The 18,023-nt window shown below is 32.3% G+C and overlaps 1 protein-coding gene across 1 annotated transcript in view; it reads right to left on the bottom strand.

The window, feature by feature from the left end:
- The window catches only part of LOC128555921 (uncharacterized), a 54,450-nt gene that overhangs the window by 10,186 nt on the left and 26,241 nt on the right, over window positions 1-18,023 (bottom strand). The window contains exon 3 of the mRNA XM_053539740.1: window positions 14,303-14,336. Coding sequence (XP_053395715.1) covers window positions 14,303-14,336 — 34 coding nt within the window. The remainder of the gene's footprint in view (window positions 1-14,302; window positions 14,337-18,023) is intronic.

Genomic DNA, 18,023 nt, shown 5'->3' with positions numbered 1-18,023 from the left:
ACCAAGAAAGGGCGCTTCTATTTTATCTACTGTTTTAGAACAAGGGCATATTAGAATCGAAATAATTTATACCAAAGCCGTATTTTAATACTATTTATACACTCGGGCGGTAATACGTCGTACAAATAATTTTCACTCGGGCTTCGCCCTCGTGAGATTATTACGCACGACGTACAACCGCCCATCCTGCATAAATAAGAGTTAAAACACTCTTTTGCTATAAATTATTCTTAAGTCGGTTACATTTAATGACATCTTTAATTTAATTTTCAATAAATGAATTTAATTTTTTACGTAGTTATCATTTATATAAATTTTTTCATTAAACAGATCGCCTAAATGAATGATAGATAAACATTATGTAAACTGCGCACGCATTTTGATATCTCTGTAAATGATTTATTGGTGTCATTGATTGTAATTTCAGATATGTCTAGATTCTGTTGGAAAAAAATGAGTTCAGATATTATTCAATCGAACTGAGAATATAAGATTCTTTCACTGGTTGCAGGCGCTGATGGGAATTTCCGGCCTCGATGGTAACTGTTTAGGCGGTAACGAGGCTCCTGCCGAGTTACCGCGTAAACAGCTACCCGAGAGCCGGATATTCCCATCTGCACCCACAACCAGTGACAGAATCTTTTTCTTGCATACCATATTCAAAAAATAAAACCAGAAATAAAATCAATCGAATGGCTTTCTTTTTAGAACTATTTCTTATAGCAACGTATTTAAACAAAGCGCGGGAAACCTTCTTCCGTAAACAGGAAAAACGTCAAACCGTTTGAAAGACAAATAACAATGTTTAGTTCTGGTTTTGTTTTATCAGTTGCAGCGTAACGTTATGATTTTTTGATAAAATAACGTTTTTTGACTCGAGAAATATACTATAAGGAACAAAGAGGAACTATCAAGGTATCGGATTTTTATTCCGTTTTATGAAACAAAATGTAAATTACTACATAAATCTTCCACTTATATGTAGTTCGTAATACGTCATTTACAGCACGAGAGTCATCTTACACCCCGGGGTGTAAGATGAATTTTTCCAGCACAGGTAAAAAAACCGGAAATCCCCGTCTGGTATGCAAGAAAAAAAAGTTCTACCTCTGACGTCACGCACCCGATCTGAATTTCAGACGTCAATATGGAAAATTATTATCTATAAACTCCGTTAAATTTCAATAATGGAACCTAAAACGTCAATAGTTATCTATATTGCCGTTCAAACTTCCATATCAGGTGTGTGACGTCATTTATAACGTCAGTTTAATGTTTTGTTTGTTTCGGGCTTAACGCCGTTTTTCAACAGCATTTCAGTTATGTAACGGCGGGCAGTTAACCTAACCAGTGTGTACCAGTACAAACCTGTTCTCCGCAAGTAATGCCAACTTCCCCACATGAATCAGAGGTGGAGGACGAATGATTTCAGGTGGTATCAGTTTCATGTCTCATGTATCTTGTCGCGTTTAAAAGTTTTTTAATGACAATATTTTTAGTTTTACTCAGGCTTAAGAACAAATTTACATTTTTTATATATAAATGATTTTAAGTATAAATGCGTATGTAATAAAAAAAACCCATTAGGTTTGCATCGAGAAATATGCACTCGTTCTTCGCGGAATGATAGTGCGCTCCTGCAGTTGCGCAATATTTCCGCTGCAGAAGTCATGCATATTTTTCGATACAAATCTAATAACGTATAAATATTTCAAACGAGGTATTTTTTAATTACTAACATAAACATTGTATTTGTAAAAAGGAAACAAATCATAAATGCGTTCATGAAGCATGTGGTTATTGGGACAACAGTTTCGTTTATTACCTCAAGTTGAATTTTACATAGAAACTCGTTTTCAAATAGGAAAAGTTATACAGTAATACAAGGGAGAATACTCCTCCGGGCTTGCTGATTTGGCGTCATGTTAAAAATGATGTATGAGACGACGTCATAATACATTCATTCTTTTTATCTCTGGGATTCGGACAGGAAGGTCGACATTTAAATTATTTTGTTTAATTATGCACTTTATCTGTTTCTGAGCCGTTTCGGAGCGAAATTGTTACACTTTAATATATAACCTAAAATATCATTCAACAAAACGAAATAACATTAAAAACGGTTATATACACAATTTGCATCAGGTACGATCCTAAGGCAGGGACGCACTACTCATGTGTTGCCCGTAAAATAATTAGGATAAACAATTAATGTATGCTATTTTATTGGAAAAATTTACAGGTATATATGTATGTTCTTCAAAATAGTTCTTTAAATTTGCCTTCATTTAATGTTTTTCTGCAAAAAAAAATACAGATTTAAAGTAAAAAAGAAAGGTGGCCATATGGGAGAAGCTGAGGGGGAGGGGTGAGGTGGCAACACTTATATTGAATCCTACTTTCAATGTTAGGGCGGGGGATAGAAGCTCAGCCGCTCTGTCCTACCCTTGTCTCCACTCTTCTCATACGCCTATAAAGTATACAGGCTCTGGGTTTTGCAATTCAAAAATGAAGAAAATTTAACTGTCAATTCTTATTGAATCAAGGTAATTGCCCTTCCATTTTAGATATTCTAAAGTTCAGTGAAACAAAACTAATTAAACAAAGACTAGATCTAATATCTCTTTTTTCTTATAGTTTTGTTGTTAACTGTATGAACTATATTTAGCTCCATCCAACTGAATGCATGATTAGGCCAGGAAACAAATAGAATAAACAAAAAATTTGTCTGTTCGGTCATAGAAACAAAAATGGAGTTTTGAGATTAGTTTTTTCCTCGATAATGTTAGACTACTTATGAAAGTACCTCAAAATAGTAACAAATATGATATTTTCCAGCTCATGAATGTTTTCTGCGTTTTATATCAAAAGAAGAGAGACAAAATGATGCCAAAACAATTAAAACAATTATCGACAAATCATATTTTTTTCACATTTTTGAATTTTATTGAGAAAGTGTGATGTTCAGTGTTTTTTATCAATATGAACAAAGAAAAGAAGGTTCGGCATACTGAAATGGGATTAAGAGCCACTGGCTGAACAGAATTGTAATGTTAATCTTTAGCCTTTCTGCCGGCAAGTGATTCTGCCTTTGCCACCAGTGCTGACCAAGATCAGCCTGCACCGTGCAGGCTGATTCGCTATTCAGTCAGTTTTCAGTGAACACCCCTTCGAATAATAAATGGTACTGCCCAAATTGAATGATAGACAATGGGCGCATTTGGCATACACATCCGTGTAACTCTGACTAGATCACCGGAGTTTACCTGAGTGACACGAGTAACAATTGTAGTCCGAACGCTTTATCGAGTAACTATGATGGAGAACGTTACCTATATCAGTATATGCTAACAGTTCAAAGGCTTCTGAGCTGTAACAATAATAAAGAATGGTTACTACTTTTGACACATAAATGACTTCATTTCCCTCGTATCAGAAATTATGTTGAGTTAGTGGACTATATGTTTATGTATGCGATATAGTGCTGTTAGTTGCGTGTATCTTACATAATGTTTGCATTTTTAATGACAATGAAATAAATGATTTTTGTGGAACAGAATACTTTGCAGACAAGAACTGCAGACACTATACACAAAGAAGGATTTTGCAGACAACATAGGTAAAGAAGGATATTGGATTTTGCAGACACTATATGTAAAGAACAAAAGGTGTGAATGTCTATATGGATGGTTGAGTGAACTGTTAATGTTTTTATTATGTCACGGATTTTGTACTATATTTTAAGACCAAGATTTAAATGAGACTTATGGTTTATTAAATATTCAAAATATTATTTACAATTAATAATAATAATAATAATAATAAATGGTAATAATGATAGAAATTTAGTATTAATAATATAATCATTATTTGTTCTTATTATTAATGTTTTTTATTATTAATTGTATTATTTGAAATAACATTTCGAATATAATCTATAACCATAATTCTCATTTAAATCTTATTATTGATAACAGATAAATATTAAAATGGTATAAAGTCATATAAGGGAGTTACTAACACTTTGACATATTCAAGTAACACAAGAAAAGTGAATATTTCTGGTTTCTTTTACTCTGACAACATCTTTTTAAAACATTTATTCTTTATTCTTACCTGTCTGCAAAATTCAACTGATTATCATTACATTATTATGTCTATGCTTTATTTCTTTTTGTCTGCAAAATTCAACATTATATATACATGTACATTATTATATCAGTCCAAAGAAGTATAAAATTTATTTTTATAGCTCTTTGATCAGTCTATGCTCTATTTCTATTGTCTGCAAAATTCAAGTGTATGCTCTATTTCTACTTGTCTGCAAAATTCAACATTATATATACATGTACATTATTATATCAGTCTATGCTCTATTTCTATTGTCTGCAAAATTCAAGTGTATGCTCTATTTCTACTTGTCTGCAAAATTCAACTGAAATCTGTCTGCAAAATGCAGTTACTGTTGATTGTACAGTATTTCATAACTTTAGTCTTAAGTCTTACTTGTCTGCAAAATTCAACCGCAGTCTGTTTGCAAAATACAGTTAATGTTGCGGTTTTATTATTATATCAATTTATTCTTTATTTCTACTTGTCTCCAAAATTCAACTGATATATGGTAGAAATACATAGGTTTATTCTTTATTCTTACTTGCCTGTAAAATTCAACTGGTATATGATAGAACTGCACAGTTTTATTCTTTATTCTTACTTGTCTGCAAAATTCAACTGGTATATGATAGAAATGCATAGGTTTATTCTTACTTGTCTGCAAAATTCAAGTGTATGCTTTATTTCTACTTGTCTGCAAAATTCAACTGAAATCTGTCTGCAAAATGCAGTTACTGTTGATTGTACAGTATTCCATAACTTTAGTCTTAAGTCTTACTTGTCTGCAAAATTCAACCGCAGTCTGTTTGCAAAATACAGTTAATGTTGCGGTTTTATTATTATATCAATTTATTCTTTATTTCTACTTGTCTCCAAAATTCAACTGATATATGGTAGAAATACATAGGTTTATTCTTTATTCTTACTTGCCTGTAAAATTCAACTGGTATATGATAGAAATGCATAGGTTTATTCTTTATTCTTACTTGTCTGCAAAATTCAACTGGTATATGATAGAAATGCATAGGTTTATTCTTACTTGTCTGCAAAATTCAAGTGTATGCTTTATTTCTACTTGTCTGCAAAATTCAACGGAAATCTTTCTGCAAAATGCAGTTACCGTTGATATATGTACAGTATTCCATAACTTTATTCTTTATTCTCACTTGTCTGCAAAATTCAACTGATTTATGATACATAGGTGTATTCTTTATTCTTACTTGTCTGCAAAATTCAACTGATGTATGATAGAAATACATAGGTTTATTCTTTATTCTTACTTGTCTGCAAAATTTAACTGATGTATGATAGAAATACATAGGTTTATTCTTCATTCTTACTTGTCTGCAAAATTCAACTGATCTATGATAGAAATGCATAGGTTTATTCTTACTTGTCTGCAACATTCAACTGATGTATGATAGAAATACATAGGTTTATTTTTACTTGTCTGCAAAATTCAACTGATGTATGATAGAAATACATAGGTTTATTCTTTATTCTTACTTGTCTGCAAAATTCAACTGATATAAGATAGAAATGCATAGGTTTATTCTTACTTGTCTGCAAAATTCAACTGATTTATGATAGAAATACATAGGTTTATTCTTTATTCTTACTTGTCTGCAAAATTCAACTGATACATGATAGAAATGCATAGGTTTATTCTTACTTGTCTGCAACATTCAACTGATGTATGATAGAAATACATAGGTTTATTCTTTATCCTTACTTGTCTGCAAAATTTAACTGCAGTCTGTCTGCAAAATGTTATATTATATCAATTTAATCAGTATTTCTACTTGTCCGCAAAATTAAACAGACATCTGTCTGCAAAATACAGTAACTGTTGTATTACTATATCATATCAGTTTTTGCATTATTTCTGCTTCTCTTCAAAATTCTTAAATTTTAATTAAAATTAAAAGTCATTGATAAAATAGGACCCTCCATATATGCATATTGATCACTATCTGACCTTATCAGACAGGACTTGTTTATTCCTGGGGCAATAAAGTAATTAAGAGATTAGCTTATTTATGGTGGGTGCAACTAATTTAATTATAGATGTTCCAGTAAGTGGCATACATGTCTCTTCTGTATATTTGAATAGCCTGGGGCAAACATTTTTAATCCTTTTATCTATTGCCACTTGCAGATAAGAGTTTTTAACTGTCTCAACCAAATGTGTCTTGTTTGACTGATTTTGCAGATAAGTTAGAATAAACAGTAAAAACTTTTTATGTAATAGTGTACATTATATAAGTTGAATTTTGCAGACAAGTAAAAAAATAAAGAATAAATTGATATAATAGTTAAACCGCAACAATAACTGCATTTTGCAGACAGACAACAGTTGAATTTTGCAAAAGTAACAATAAAGAATATATATATAAAGTTATGGAATACTGTACATATATCAACAGTAACTGCATTTTGCAGAAGATTTCAGTTGAATTTTGCAGACAAGTAGAAATAAAACATAAACTGAAATAAAAATGTACATATATCATTTGAATTTTTGCAGACAAGTAGAAATACAGCATGAACTTAAATAAAACTGTACATATATCAGTTGAATTTTGCAGACAAGTAGAAATAAAACATAAACTGAAACATAACTGTACATATATCAGTTGAATTTTTGCAGACAAGTAGAAATACAGCATGAACTTAAATAAAACTGTACATATATCAGTTGAATTTTGCAGACAGGTAGAAATACAGCATGAACTTAAATAAAACTGTACATATATCAGTTGAATTTTGCAGACAAGTAGAAATACAGCATGAACTTAAATAAAACTGTACATATATCAGTTGAATTTTGCAGACAAGAAAGAATAAAGAACAAACTTATGTAATACAGTATTTATATCAACAGTAACTAAATTTTGCAAACAGATTTCAGTTGAATTTTGCAGACAAGTAGAAATTAAGCATACACTTGATTTTGAATTATAATAATGTACATGATACATCAGTTAAATTTTGCACACAAGTAAGACTAAAGATTAAACCTATGTAATTCTGTCATTGAATCTGTTCTATTTTGAAGACAAGTAGAAATAAAGAAAATATGATATAATATAATAAAACCGCAACATTAACTGCATTTTGCAGACAGACTACAGAAACTGTTGGATTTTGCAGACAAGTAATAATAATAAAAACAAGAGCACCGCCTTGCGGGTGCTGACGCTCATCTGATTTTTTTTGTGTAATAGAAATATTGTCCTACCTATGATTTTCTAAGTCTAAAAAGGGCCATCATTCTTGCAAAAAGCAGGATAGAGTTATGTTTCTTGATGTTCAGTGTCCACTTATGATGGTGAAAAACTGCTGCAAGTTTTAAAGCAATAGCTTTGATAGTTTATGAGAAAAGTTGACTTAAACATAATACTCAACCATGAAAATGATTTTCTAAGTCCAAAAGGGGCAATAATTATTGCAAAAAGCAGGATGGAGTTATGTTGCTTGCTGTACAGGGTCAGCTTATGATGGTCAACAAGTGTTGCAAGTTTCAAAGCAATAGCTTTGATAGTTTAAGAGAAAAAGTTGACCTAAACATAAAACTTAACCAAGAAATCTGACATTTTCTAAGTCCAAAAGGGGCCATAAATCTTGCAAAAAGCAGGATGGAGTTATGTTTCTTGCTGTACAGGGTCAACTTATGATGGTGAACAAGTGTTGCAAGTTTTAAAGCAATAGCTTTGATAGTTTAGGATAAAAGCTGACCTAAACATAAAACTTAACCAAGAAAACTGATTTACTAAGTCCAAAAGGGGCAATAATCTTGCAAAAAGCAAGATGGAGTTATGTTTCTTGATGTACAGGGTCTGCTTATGATGGTGAACAAGTATTCCAAGTTTCAAAGCAAAAGCTTTGATAGTTTAGGAGAAAAGTTGACCTAAACATAAAACTTAACCAAGAAATCTGATATTTTCTTAGTACAAAAGGGGCCATAAATCTTGCAAAAAGCAAGATGGAGTTATGTTTCTTGCTATACAGGGTCAGCTTATGATGGTGAACAAGTATTCCAAGTTTCAAAGCAATAGCTTTGATAGTTTAGGAGAAAAGCTGACCTAAACATAAAACTTAACCAGGCAACGCCGACGCCGACGCCGACGCCGACAACCGCTCAAGTGATGACAATAACTCATCATTTTTTTTCAAAAAATCAGATGAGCTAAAAATGGAATGCTGTACATAAATCAACAGTAACTGCATTTTGCAGACAGGTTTCAGTTGAATTTTGCAGACATGTAGAAATAAATAAACGATGGTATAATATAATAAAACCACAGCATTTTGCAGACAAAAGTAAGAATAAAGAATAAACATTTGGAATACTGTACGTATATCAACAGTAACTGCATTTTGCAGACAGATTTCAGTTATATTTTGCAGACAAGTAGAAATAAGTATAGACTGATAAAATAATGTACAAGATATATCAGTAGAAGTTTGCAGACAGGTAAGAATAAAGAATAATTGTGTTAAAAGATGATATCAAAGTAAAAGAAATCAGAAACATTCTTTTTGCTTGTCTTATTTGAATACGTCAAAGTGTTAGTAACTCCTTTATTTGACCTTATACTGTTTTCATATTTATCTTTTATTAATGATAAGATTTAAATGAGAATTATAGTTATAGAATTTTCAAAATGTTATTTTAAATAATACAGTTAATAATAAAAACCATTATTAATAAGAACAAATAATGATTATGATAATAATAATTATTACTGATATTAGATTTCTATCATTATTACCATCTATTATTATTATTAATAATTGTAAATGATATTTTGAATATTTTATGAACCATAATTCTCATTTAAATCTTAGTCTTAAAATATAGTACAAAATCAGTGACATAATAAAAACATTATCAGTTCACTCAACCATCCCTTTATACATCTACACCTTTTGTTCTTTACATATAGTGTCTGCAAAATCCAATATCCTTCTTTACCTATGTTGTCTGCAAAATCCTTCTTTGTGTATAGTGTCTGCAGTACTTGTCTGCAAAGTATACCGTCCCGATTTTTGTGAAGAACCGAACCTAACCTAATAAAGATATGTTTGATGACTATAATGAGGACAGACTGTCTGGTATCGTTGTTAGAGATGAACTGGTACGACTTCTGTCAGAGTGAAATATCAGACTGGATTATCATCAATCGACTTTTCAGATTCTGGGATCAAGTAACACTTGGAAAAATGTTCAGCCCATAATGTTTAATAGGCTAGAAATTTCTATTTTATGTTAATTTATACTTTAAATTATTTCTGAAGCAAGAGCTACAACTTATATTAGTCCTGTTATATCTACATATGACTCTACTAACCCGGGTCATTTCAAATTAAAGGGTGTTTGGTATAATTTTTTTTTTATTGTTGTGACTGAAATTCATTTAAGGAAACAGTGGAGACCCTGATCACATGATCAGTTTTACGGTGTTCAGTCTGCACTGTTTGCCAAGACCCATTTATAGGAAGAAATATATTACGAAAATGAATAAGCTCAACTCTACTGACTGTCTCTATTCCCCCATGCTAATGAATCTCTTTTTTTTTTTTTTAAATGTCTTTGTTTAAAATGACATAACTGAATTCACCATGCTTACAAATAGCACATAACAAACAGTATGCATTTTTCAAACTTTTTACGTAGTACAGCCATGAAATGTGCTAAATGTTAGTTTGACTTTTAAAAGACCAAGTACCAGTTCTTGATGTTGGTCAGTTGGGTTCAACACCATTTCCAATAATCTTACTGCCATATATGACTGCCAGTCACAAATGGTAACAAATGTTCACTCTCCCTCGCAAGCTTAGCAACCTAAGTAGCTTCCCAGTCCACTTTCATAAGCAACTGACAACTCTACATTCATATGGACTGAGGTAGTTTGCAAATGGCCATGGGAGGAATTTCATCGCTAACCGGACCAAACCCGTGACCTTTGGACCGACAGGACAGTACATCAACTACTGAGCTAACTAAACAACAGTACCATAATTATGTGTATGTGGAAAGATGGTTTCTCGGCAAGCAGGGAGGTTGAATTATTTACTTATAACTTCAACATCAATGTTTGGCTTCTGTTGTGGATTATTTGTCCTTATTACTCATTATGTGTTCTTAAACCTAGATGTTTTACTCAAAGTTTTCCCTTGTGAACATAGAAAGTTACTCTGTATAAAGAAAGTAAAAGGTTTTAAAAGAACAATGACAGCACGCTCCACTATTCGAAAGCAATTGTCAATATGAATGATTTTTGGTTCTAAAACTGAAATAATGATCCAAGGATTATTTGACTTGATTCTATGATCTAACTTAAAAACCGTGAATAGATATAAGATGTTTTCAACCCAGTACCGCCCTTAATTTTTAAAATTAAATTAAATTTTAACCTCATTTTATTACTAAAAAGGGACATAACTTTACCAAAATTAAAAGTAAATTGATGGAACCTTGCTTTACAAGCCTGAAGACATGCGAGAAATGTTAACCCAATGCCCCCATTAGCTTTGGAGATAGTAATTTGCATGCAAACACAACAATATCTATGCACAAGAGAAAGAGCATAACTTGTCCAAAGTTAAACGTTATGGGAATTGATTCTTTGACCTTCCTTTACATCACTGGAGACATGTACGGAAGTTTTAATCCAGTATCTGCATTAGTTTCTGAGATAGTAACTTGCATGCAAAGCTTTAACCAGCTTTTTCTAAGTTTTAACATTGGGGCATAACTTGGCCAAAGTTCAAGTAAGAGTTATGGAAGTTGATGCCATGTCCTATACAACATGGAAGACATGTGTGAAGTTTCAACCCAGTATCAGCATTCGTTTAAAAAAAGACTTGCATGCAAAACTTTAACCCTTAAAAGGGGTCTGACTCAAGTAAGAGTTATGAGGCTTGTGATATGTTGATATGACCTTATTTTACAGACCCGTAGAAATGTGTGAAGTTTTAACCAAACATCTGCATTAGTTTAGATGTGCTAACTTTCATGTAAAACTGCATTTTCTAAGTCCAACAGGGGCATAATTTTGTCAAAATACATATTAGAGTAATGGGACTTGATCATCTGCGGTTAGTTAATGACCTTAAAAAGTAAAAATTGGTTTCAAAGCAAATGTCTATAAATGAGACCCATAATTTACGTAAGATTCGTTCAAGAGCTATCTAAGTAGATTATTTTGGTAGGTCTGATGAGTGGAAAGACTTGTTTGAAGTTTCTTTTTAATATCATCCGTGGGTATTGAGATAAAACCTTGATAGTAATTGTACCCAAAATTTTACCAGTCTACCAACGACGGCATGTTTAAAGTGTTAATGTATTCGGATACGATCACCCGCCTTTCCCAGCTTCAGGAGGTGGGTAGAATTCGGGTGACACAACTACTATCGCCCGGGTTACACGAGTTATACTCGAGTAATACCCTGGGTGACTCGGGTTAGCTCGAGTATGTATGCCGAACGCGCCCAATGTAAACTTTTACCCTGCTAAATTTCTAAAATGGACTGGTCTATCATACAATTTCGACATTTTATTTATGATTGGAAGGGGTGTTCATAGAATATTTAATGGCTGAATAGCTAACACTTATAATTAAAGGCATTGATCACAATAAGATATCATTTTGTTTTGGTTCAAAAACAATCCATATTCGTGCCACCAAAGAATATCGTCAATGTCGTATTATCAGTATACCGCGTTAAAGGGTTGAAATAAAAATGAAATAAACTAAACTGAAAATTCAAGACGTCGCCATAAAGCGTAATGAAACGTTAAGGATTAATATTTATTTTTTGTCGGGCAATGCACGGATTTTATTCTAAGACAATGTGTAAATTTACCTGCGGATTCAAAGCACTTGACGTGTAAATAATGCCTGTTAAAAATCATTTTAAAACGTCCATTAACTCGGTAACTCGGACTTGATTTAAAATTAAACTGATCTTTAAATTATACCCTTTCAGTACTTAAAAATACCACGAGAGGCAAGGTATTAGGCCCATAACAGTAATGTTTAAAAAATGGCATTTGCTGGGTATATTCTTACACTTGACCGTGCTTCACACTTAGTTGCAAATTTTTTAAAACTTTTACCGTGCCATTTTTTTATAAATTTTGTGTAATTTATGGTATTTCCTCAAGCTCAAGTAGAGACAAATTTCAAAGTGGTGGCCTTTATCCAAAACGTTTGCAGAGAATTCATTATACCATTATTTTTTATGAAAGAAACATCAAACTATTGGTAAACAATTATAGAACTTGAAATAAAACTGTCAATATCATTTTTGCTAGGGTGCCTCGAGTAAACGGATTTAAGGAGACAGAATTCTAACTCCAACATTGAAAAATTAAGGTTGAATCCTGCGGGTCTATTTTGAATTTTGCTCACTTCATTCAAAAATAACCTTGGGGCAGAAGTAAAACCTACCTAAATTTCTTCCACAATATGTAATCTAAAGAATGAAGGCAAAATTGAGAACTTTTACCATATGTAACTCAGTATTTTTAAAGATGTCTAAATCTACCCCTTCTGTTTCAGAGGTAAAATCACTTTGAACAGCAAGAAATGGCTTATCAAATCAGTTTTTTTTTCCATTTTTGTACAATAAATCAATAATAAATATTGATAGAAGTAAAAACTTTACTAGAAAAAAAGGAAAATAAGGAAAAAAAATTTTGGTCCCAGTAGGGTTTGAACCTACGCCCCCCTGAAAATTGCAGTAAAAGTAGGTTTATCGTAGGAATTGATTACTCTTCAGAAAGGAGGTACTCTATTATGGGCCTAATACCTTAAAACTGATTATAATGTTTATATTTCGACATTGGATGTTATGGAGTTTATGGCGTTCCATTCGAAAGGTCACTGAATCAACTCGCCACCGTATAAACTGGTTAGGGTTTCAGGGTTTCAAATTTATTGGCATATCGACAATATATATTGCCTTGGCCATCTACATCCATAATAAATTATGGCAAAGACACACTGTAATGTAGACAATACAATAGACTATAAAACAGACACAAAACAATAAAACAGGCGATAATACTGTGCGAAGACTAGAAGATAGGATGCAAAGGCGCAATGATACGTTGCAAAAACACGAAGACGTGATATCAAAATCGAACTTTCATTTTATCAACATCGCAATATCGAACTTCCTTAATATTGCCCATAGGTCGAAGGAAGGACATACGATGCAAATAGCGCGAAAACACAATGCGATTCGACAGTGCGATGCTAATGTCGCGTCTTCACATTTATGTTAACGCGTTTCGCGTCGTATCATCACGTCATTACATTGTATTTTTGCTTCTTTGCAATGTCTTATCGCACTATCGCCATTACCAGTCTGCAGGGCGAAGGTACAAAACAACGCTGATCCTAACGGAAAACCGTAGGAATCGTTACATGTGGCCCTTCATGGGTTTTTCGAATTTTATTATCCAAAACTTGTCAAATTAAGAATTGGCATCTGATTTACACTGAGTTTTATAATAGTCCTTTAGGAGACGAAGAAATGATTTACTATAGAGAAATCGGTTACAAAGCGAGCTACTTCACTGCCTTACGAGGGAAATTCAGAAAATTTTGAGACTGTCCATATGAAATATAGAGAAAAAAAACCTGTATTTAAATATATTGCCTTCGCCATTCACTCAAAATATTCACCCTTAGCAGAAACGCATTTTCCATCCGGGCTATTCATGACCAGAAATATGTCTTCGATTATCGAACACATATAGCAGCATGCATTAGATAAATCTTTGATTATTGGACACACATTTAGACGTTTGTATCAAATATGTCTTCGATTATTGGACATATAAATATAGTTAAAAGCAAAGTCTGTGCGATAATCAGATACATTTTGTTTTTATCATCGAACAAACGTACCATGAAAATAATAATTTGTATGCGATAATCGAACAGAAATATAAACAACTAAACGCATATGTGTCCGATTATTGAACATAATATAAAAATCGAACATAGACACAAATCTACTGTCAAACTCATGGTCCTCAACACAAGTTCAACATGACAAATGTATTGGTACCAGAGACGGGACAGGGACGGACGGGACAAAGTGATTCTTATATTGCACCACATCCCAAAACAAGTATGATGGGGTGTAATTATTATTGTATGATACGTACCCAGTACTGCACCATTTATCCTGATGCATGAAACCTGAAAAGAAACATGAACTGATAACGGTTCTATAAAATATGATTACAACCAGTTTGAACTCTGTGGCAGATATTACGTGTATGAACGTTATCGGCCGAAATCTGTTTAAAGGCAGCAATGACTGAACGCTGTAAGCTATAACATCTTCCCCTTTCCAGACCACATTATAATGATAATGATGATAAATAACTTTATTTAACGAGGATAACATAATTGGTAATAGCCAGTCTTACGTATGGTCTTCTAACACAACGATTTTAAAATATTCTTTCCTTAATATGTAACACAAACGGTGAAATGAAAGGCATCAATCTAATCTAAGCTTTTGCGAGCACAATCATCCTTATTGATATAAATCAGTTTGTAGAATTATGAAAATAATTGAATATCTAGGTAAAATCAGCAGATTAAAGCAATGAATTTGTGAATAAAGTATAAAATATCAACGCGCACCAAACCCTTAAAAAGTTTATTTCTGAAAGTACAGAAAAGCGTTTGGTTACTTTTTAAAAAGCAAACATAAATTGTAAAAAAAAGTCTGCATCAGATAAAATACTTACTACAACAACAGACACAGACTACAGAAAGTAAAAGAACATTACTGCAAAAATGTGGACACTGAAAAGACAATGACAGCGCTCAGGGTGGGGGATGTGTTAATCCAACTTGCAGAGAGAAGACAAAAATATTGCAATGCAATTAAACCTAAACAACTAAGAAAATAAGAAGAGAATATTATAAATACAATGCCAAAATTAAGTAAGAAACAATACAAAAATAAATAAAAAATGTAGCAATGATTAACACAAATTTTCTTTAAAAAGACTTAGATGAAAATTATATTTTATGACTCTTTCATTGTATGAGAACTCATGAATGGGAAGAACAGACAATATACATAAATGCAATGCTACTGCGGATGGTGATTGGGAGAAAAGTGAAATGCACAAGTTAATAATCACTTTCTATGCAATTCCTACGAAGACGAATTGCATAGTACAGTGTTTTTTTTTTGTCTATAATGTTTAAACATTCAACTGACAACGAAAAATAACCTGTTCAAACAGCTGAAACATCATACCATACTGACAACAGGTATAGCCTTTGTGGTGTGAACCAGGAGACTTAAGTGAAAAAAATTAAGACAACATGTATATTAGGTTAAGTCAAGGAATTAGAGAATATAAATGCTCATTTTTTCATGGAATATAAAGACATACTGCCTATAATAATCAGTACTCGCGTTATATGTATCTAGTGGACAGACGCTTTACCTACTCTAGGGCACCTATGCAAAAACAAACAAAAGAGATTTGTGGTTTTGAGACATAAGACTTAAGGTACAATGGATAACAAAGATAGTTATCAAAGCGAAAATCGTTTGCAATAATGTATTTGCACGAGATCAAATCTTAATTGTTTCTTGGGTAATAATTTACATTTCTGGTACGAAAAGTTACTTTGAAAGTATCAAAACGTCAACGTCCAGACAACAGTTTTTTTCCCACTGCCTTTCTGATTTCATCTTCGTGTGCGAGGATGGGAATTTTGTACAGTAATGCTATAATTTTTTATATACTTTTAATGTGATTTTGAATAAAAAGAATGACGCAAGTGAAATTAATTTTTATGGAAAAAGTCAATTACTATAAAACTCATTTATTGCTAAAAATATTCATTTTATTGCTTTTCAATAATTCCCAGCCCATAAACTAACTCATAAACTACAATCTAATCAAAATTATTAGGATACTTTTTCACTAATGAAGAATTGTTGTAAACTTTTTCATGAAATCTAAAGACATGGCGCCTAGTTTACTCGGTTAAAAGACTGACATATTACAACCAACTTTACATTTGTTGTTGTTTAGACTCGCCGGACACGCCATTATGATAGACAAGGACGTCAACAAGACAAATTGTTTTCGAGTAGTCGCCCTACTTTTGTTGTGCTGGCGTTTTTGTGGGGTCGCCAACCCTACATGGTAGAAACCAGCCGCCATACTTTATCATGGTATTGCAATACAATGGTAAATTAAGTTTGTTTGCTTTGTTGGGTTTAACGTCGCACCGACACAATTATTGGATATATGGTGACTTTCCAGCTTTGATGGTGGAGGAAGACCTCAAGTGCCCCTCCTTGCATTATTTCATCACGGACGGGCACATGGGTAGAACCACGGACCTTCCGTAAGCCAGCTGGATGGCTTCCTCACATGAAGAATTCAACGCCCCGAGTGAGGCACGAACCCACATCGGTGAGGTGCAAGTGATTTGAAGTCAGCGACATTAACCACTCGGCCACGGAGGCCCCTTGAATAGTTTCAGTGTCAGATTTCTAGGTCATTTGAAACATAATTATAAAATAGGCCTTTCGCGGTTGGTGGTAAAAACATGTAGAATGCTCTACATTATAATGTCACAAATAGTATCCCTTAGGCCAATCTCTCATAAATTTCTGTGGCAAGTTTATCATTAATCTTCACTAGTTACTTAAGCAAACTTGACTTTTACATCTCAATATTTTTGAATATGTCATCTTAATATTCTTCACTTTGTCTCCGCAATAAAAACGTCTGTTCCAAATCATTAGACCGATTACTTTTTGTTTTCAGTTGTAGGTTTAAACCTTCTGACAAAAATGACGTCGCATCAGTGCTATTGCCAGTGATTTTTAAAATGATCAAACATTCATTTCTATGTTAAGTTAATGTTTATTTCGTTTCTCCACATGCCATATATATCAATGCAGCAACGTATACTGTTCATCCTTCTAACACATGAGTTTTAAGACATTTTGAATAGTTCAATAGAGTATAATATTGCTTTTTATATTACCGTACTTTTTTCTCAAAAGCATGTTTTAGGGTTTTGTTGTACGAAGATTACAAATAACATATATATATATAAATATACGTATATATTATTATACTTTTTTATCTTCGATTTTTTTTTAGAAGTTTTATGGACCATACTTTAGACGGATAATTCCTAAATTTTAATTTCTTTTCATAAGAAAATACACTGTTAAACTGACATGTTCGTGCCTCATTCACAGATACTTTATTTTAGTTCATGTTGTCTATGTTACAAATTCATAATTGAATTTTAAAATCATTTCATAACAAATAAACGATGTTTAAGTCTTATGGACCATACGTTAGAATCGCTGATAGCCAAAAGTATTAAGTTTGTAAAATGATAATAATTATTTTTGATACCATTATTCAGATTTATTAATACATAATTATTTGAAGACTGACCCATTTACAGTTTAAGTATGTCCGATAGATACTTAAATTCCTTAACATATTTTATTAATTAACATTATTGTCCGACATCCTTTATTATTAATATTATTAATTATTATCAAATAGTATTATTATTATTATCAATCTGTTTTTGCTATTATCTCATTATATAATGACAATTATTTAATTAAAGGAGTTTAAAGGAGTAAAAAATTTGGCTGGTACTCAGATTTCAATACTGCAAATAGGTACTCGCAATAAAAAAGAATTTATCAACCAACCTGCAAATAAATCAATGCGCAGGATGATTTAACATACAGTATATAATATTTTTTTTTTCCATTAAAAAACGGTACTAAAATCTGTTTCATCTCATTTTTGGACCCCAGATTTGACCTGAACCAAAAGCTTTCATCTTTGTGTAGGTAATAAAAGT

This window comes from Mercenaria mercenaria, chromosome 3, assembly GCF_021730395.1.
Source record: "Mercenaria mercenaria strain notata chromosome 3, MADL_Memer_1, whole genome shotgun sequence".
Taxonomy (NCBI): domain Eukaryota; kingdom Metazoa; phylum Mollusca; class Bivalvia; order Venerida; family Veneridae; genus Mercenaria; species Mercenaria mercenaria.
This window is presented reverse-complemented; position numbering and strand designations above follow the sequence as displayed.